General features: G+C 36.7%; 1 protein-coding gene across 1 annotated transcript; it reads left to right on the top strand.

Annotated features, from left to right (window-relative positions):
• The first annotated feature begins 571 nt into the window (after nucleotides 1-571).
• On the top strand, nucleotides 572-4971 carry LOC9308487 (MDIS1-interacting receptor like kinase 2). The gene is made up of 2 exons (XM_002874510.2): nucleotides 572-3785; nucleotides 4458-4971. Exons 1-2 carry the CDS (start codon nucleotides 1016-1018, stop codon nucleotides 4745-4747), a joined length of 3060 nt encoding a protein of 1019 aa, XP_002874556.1. The 5' UTR covers nucleotides 572-1015; the 3' UTR covers nucleotides 4748-4971.
• Nucleotides 4972-6000: the final 1029 nt, after the last annotated feature.

Genomic DNA, 6000 nt, shown 5'->3' with positions numbered 1-6000 from the left:
TTAAATATATTCTAATATTGTCTGACTTCTTATATACCTAACGTACCCGAAGGACTTGGATTCACACATTATTTTCAACAATAATTATAGTGAGATAGACTCTTAGATTTTATAACGAATACTATGTTAATAACTATTTATACACTTACACTAAGAAAAAAATATAATATAATTCTTTTTTTTTGATAATTGATATAATACAATTCAATACAATATTTTAAATAAAAAGAAAAAAAAAACATCCAATACAATAAATAAGAACCACGAGATAGCGTCGAGTGGGCCAGTTTCTTGTGCAAGACTTTAAAAGTCAATCCTTTTTGTCGTAGATCTCTTCACTAAAATTTGAATTTCTATTATTTCCACAAAAGTATTTGACAAAAATAAAACAAACCTTTTTTTCCCTTTATTATAATGATAAGGAAATTTGAGATGTTGAATCTATGGTCGTCTTGAGGCGTCCGTGTTTTACTTAAGGTTCGTATTTATGGTACATGTTGTTAAAAAGAACACAATAAAAACTATACTTACAGCAGCAATGCATGTTCCCATTACCAATATGGATAATTGTTGAAAAAAACTAATTAATCTTATCATTCAAACGAACATGACTAAATTTTTTAATTTTCTAATGAATTGACCATCGTTATCAGTCCATATAATCCACCAATCCTGCCGTCACAATCTTCGATTTTAGTCTTATTATAATAACATTCAAACAACTTACAGAAGTCACTAAAAAGTTTATATATATATAAAAAAGTTTTTATATAAATGTGAATGTGCGAAATGATATTGTGGAGATTTGTTTGACGAGTAAACGGCCAATAATTAAAGAAAGAATTCAAGATATTGACTTATTTGTCATCTATTAACAAGTGACAACCCATAGTCAACTATCACGGACTAGTCAACGAAATCAATTTTCCAGTTTATAAAAGACGGTAGAGATAATCTGCAACTGTATGAACAAAACAAACCCAGCAAACAAAAAACAATTCACTAACCTCAGAAAATGGATCGTGATCTTCAAGTTCTTTTGATCATATCTATAGTTTTGAGCTGTTCTCTTGTTGTTTCCGCGACCGTTGAAGAAGCTAATGCTCTTTTGAAATGGAAGTCGACTTTCACAAACCAGACAAGTTCTTCAAAGCTTTCTTCTTGGGTCAATCCAAACACAAGCAGCTTCTGTACCAGTTGGTATGGTGTTTCCTGCTTACGCGGGAGCATTGTACGGTTGAATCTTACGAATACCGGTATCGAAGGTACTTTCGAGGAATTTCCATTCTCGTCTCTCCCCAATCTCACTTATGTTGATCTTAGTATGAACCGTTTCTCTGGAACGATCTCTCCTCTATGGGGACGGTTCTCGAAACTCGTATACTTTGATTTGTCGATTAACCAGTTAGTTGGTGAAATCCCACCTGAGCTTGGTGATTTGAGTAACTTAGATACTCTCCATCTTGTTGAAAACAAGTTAAACGGATCCATTCCTTCTGAAATCGGTCGGTTAACTAAGGTTACGGAGATAGCCATTTACGACAATCTTTTAACCGGACCAATACCTTCTTCTTTTGGAAACCTTACCAGACTAGTTAACCTCTACCTCTTTATCAATTCTCTTTCTGGTCCAATTCCTTCTGAAATAGGAAACCTACCCAACCTTAGAGAGCTATGTCTAGATAGGAACAACCTTACCGGTAAAATCCCTTCCAGTTTCGGAAATTTGAAGAATGTAAGTCTTCTCAATATGTTTGAAAATCAGCTCTCTGGTGAAATCCCTCCTGAGATTGGTAATATGACCGCTTTAGATACTCTTAGCCTCCACACAAATAAGCTTACCGGTCCAATACCTTCTACCTTAGGAAACATCAAAACCCTAGCCATTCTTCATCTTTACCTGAATCAGCTCAGTGGTTCGATTCCACCGGAACTAGGCGACATGGAAGCTATGATTGATTTGGAGATAAGTGAGAACAAACTCACTGGTCCCGTTCCTGATTCGTTTGGCAAGTTAACCGTGTTGGAATGGTTATTTCTCCGTGATAACCAGCTTTCTGGACCCATCCCACCGGGCATTGCTAACTCTACAGAGCTCACCGTCCTGCAACTTGACACCAACAACTTCACTGGTTTCTTGCCTGATACTATCTGTAGAAGTGGCAAGCTTGAGAATCTTACGCTAGATGATAATCACTTCGAAGGTCCTGTTCCTAAAAGCTTGAGAAATTGCAAGAGCTTGGTCAGAGTAAGATTCAAAGGGAACCATTTCTCCGGAGATATCTCTGATGCTTTCGGAGTTTACCCGACTCTCAACTTCATTGATCTCAGCAACAACAACTTTCATGGGCAACTTTCAGCCAACTGGGAACAAAGTACAAAGCTGGTTGCATTCATTCTCTCAAACAACAGCATCAGTGGAGCCATCCCACCTGAGATTTGGAACATGACACAGCTAAATCAGCTCGATCTATCTTTCAACCGTATCACCGGCGAGCTACCTGAATCAATCAGCAATATCAACCGTATATCAAAACTCCAACTCAACGGTAATCAGCTATCTGGCAAAATCCCTTCAGGAATCAGACTCCTAACCAATCTTGAGTATCTTGATCTATCCTCAAACCAATTCGGGTTCGAGATCCCTGCAACTCTCAACAATTTGCCAAGGCTATATTACATGAACCTGAGCAGAAACGACTTGGATCAAACCATCCCCGAGGGATTAACGAAGCTATCTCAGTTACAAATGCTCGATCTCAGCTACAATCAGCTCGACGGAGAGATCTCATCACAGTTCGGCTCTTTACAAAACCTCGAAAGACTCGACCTCTCACACAACAATCTCTCAGGTCAAATCCCAACAAGTTTCAAAGATATGCTAGCACTAACACACATCGATGTATCACACAACAACCTCCAAGGTCCAATTCCAGATAACGCAGCGTTCCGAAACGCATCTCCAAACGCATTGGAAGGTAACAACGACTTATGTGGTGATAACAAAGCCTTGAAGCCATGTTCAATCACATCCTCCAAGAAATCACACAAAGATCGAAACCTAATCATCTACATACTAGTTCCAATCATCGGAGCAATCATAATCCTCTCCGTCTGCGCCGGAATCTTCATCTGTTTCCGTAAAAGAACCAAACAAATCGAAGAAAACTCAGATTCAGAATCCGGAGGAGAAACATTATCAATCTTCAGCTTCGACGGAAAAGTCCGATACCAAGAAATCATCAAAGCAACAGGAGAATTCGATTCAAAATACCTAATCGGAACCGGAGGACACGGAAAAGTCTACAAAGCAAAGCTACCAAACGCAATCATGGCGGTGAAAAAGCTAAACGAAACAACAGACTCATCAATCACAAATCCATCAACAAAACAAGAGTTTCTCAACGAAATCAGAGCACTAACCGAGATCCGTCACCGGAACGTCGTGAAACTCTTCGGATTCTGCTCGCACCGCCGCAACACGTTTCTGGTTTACGAGTACATGGAGAGAGGAAGCTTGAGGAAAGTTTTGGAGAATGATGATGAAGCGAAGAAGTTAGATTGGGGAAAGAGGATCAATGTTGTGAAAGGTGTGGCTGATGCGTTGTCGTATATGCATCATGATCGGTCTCCGGCGATTGTTCACCGTGATATTAGTAGCGGGAATATTCTTCTCGGTGAGGATTATGAAGCGAAGATCTCTGATTTTGGTACTGCGAAGCTTCTTAAACCGGATTCTTCAAATTGGTCCGCTGTTGCTGGTACTTACGGTTATGTTGCTCCAGGTACGGTTTTTTTAACCCGGTAGATAAATTGGATTTTGATTTAACCCGGTTCAGGTCTTAGCCGGTTTAGGAGTTGGTATTTTTTGGATTGGTTTATTCGGTTTTTGACAAAGTTTTAGTTTTAAACCAAATAAAAACCAAAGTGTTTTTTTTTTTTTTGTTTCAGTTTCATAAAATTTTGCTTATGGGTTGGATTTGGTACAGTTTTAATGACAACAAAAAAAAAATTGCCAATTAAGTAAATAGTTAGAGTTCATTCTATTATAACCAAATAAAAACCGAAAATTTTGTAGTTTAGGTTTTATGAAATTTATAGTCTAATTTTTGGGGATAAATTTTGGTTTTATGTTGGATATTGGTTCAGCTTTTAAATAAAAAAAGAAATTACAAAAAGAAGAATAAATAATTAAACTAGATTATGTATTTAATTACATTTATGCTTAATATATAGATTTTGAAACATAAAGTATCATGAAATTCGTTTACAAAATTTATTTTACTTCGACTTTGTCTTTCAAGTTCTAAGCATTTCAATTTTGATTCGTTTTGGTTTTTAGGAAAAAAAAATGTCCACTCCTATAAGTCTTAAAAATCTGATTTTTGATTTCATATATACATAATTTTTTTTTTAATGATAGTGTCTAATATGTTTGTGAAATTTGGATATGACAGAACTAGCTTACGCGATGAAAGTAACTGAGAAATGCGATGTGTATAGCTTTGGAGTTCTAACACTTGAAGTGATCAAAGGAGAGCATCCGGGAGATCTAGTTTCAACTCTTTCATCATCTCCTCCGGACACATCTCTGTCATTGAAAACCATTTCCGACCACCGGCTACCGGAACCGACGCCGGAGATTAAAGAGGAGGTCTTAGAGATTTTGAAAGTTGCACTTATGTGCTTACATTCTGATCCACAAGCTCGCCCAACAATGCTCTCAATCTCCACTGCCTTTTCTTAAGAACTTGTCCCTTCTCTGAGTCTCTCTACCAAGCCAAAAGTTTACACGTTGTAGTGTTTTTTTTATTATGGGTTGATATTTTTGTTTTATGGAATGTTAATTTGATGTGATACTACTCTCTTTTGTTAGAGATGAATTACACAATATTCTGTATCTTTTGTACATATTGTAGTGTGTTACTCTCTTTTCTCTCTCACATCATAGAAACAAAAAGTATGTCGCTTTTCTTGGTTTTGTTTGTGAGTAGCATTTTTACGAACCGAACCAACTGAATCCAAACCGATGCAACCCAAACCATAATCCATGCACAAACTGTTCCGTTAAACTTTTCGTAACCTAAACAGTTTGGTTCAATTCGATACGGTTTAAACTAGACCGAATCAATACTTCAATAATCAATATGCTTAGTTAGTTATAGTATAGATAATTAAACTAATCTTTTTAAAATCTAAATTTAGTATTCATTAATAACTGTAGATGTCGAATTCACACACTCAAGTATTTATATAATTCGTGGACTAAAGCTCTCAAGATCAAAATACAAGACATAAAATTTATATAAACAATATGAAAATGTAATCAAAATGTAGAGAGAAAATAATATAATATTAATAGTATAGCAAGAATTCGATGTACCTCTTTTTGTCTTGGGGGTCTGATATTTATACAAAATGATTTACATTAATTAGTCATTGCTCATAAATATGTCCGTTTTAATTCTGCAATAACTGTCATAACGTCTTTATTTGAATCCTTTTGAACCCTTCATGAGCCTTCCAGTTCTCGGCCCATTACTCAACTTTGAAGTCTTCTTCCTCTTCGGCGTGTCTTCCGAACTTTTTGGTTCATTTGGCCTTACTTGGAGACTTTCAGGTACATGTTTCATTGACTCCCATTTGGTTGACTTATGATCCACGTGGCAATCTTCGAGTGGATCCAAACGTAGAGATCGGGATCTGACAGAGAAATATTCGGTCCCAAGCGACTCTAAATTCACTAAGAATCCGGTCATGGAATCAAATTTCCACCAGAACACCTATACAAAATATTAGCTAAAATCAGGAAAAACTCAATGCTGGATCTCCCAAACACTAACGATAGATGCTACATGAAAATCTGGAAGAAACTAGCTACTAACTACGCTAATACCCCACAAAACTCTTAAACCAATTGCTAAACCACAATCTCCCCCGTTGAATCTAAAGAACACTAAATCACGAGACTAACCACCCAAAGTTAGCAAGAACGAAGTT

Source organism: Arabidopsis lyrata, assembly GCF_000004255.2.
Source record: "Arabidopsis lyrata subsp. lyrata unplaced genomic scaffold ARALYscaffold_6, whole genome shotgun sequence".
NCBI lineage: Eukaryota > Viridiplantae > Streptophyta > Magnoliopsida > Brassicales > Brassicaceae > Arabidopsis > Arabidopsis lyrata.
Note: the sequence above shows the minus strand (reverse complement) of the source record. Positions and strands in the feature narration are given on the sequence as shown.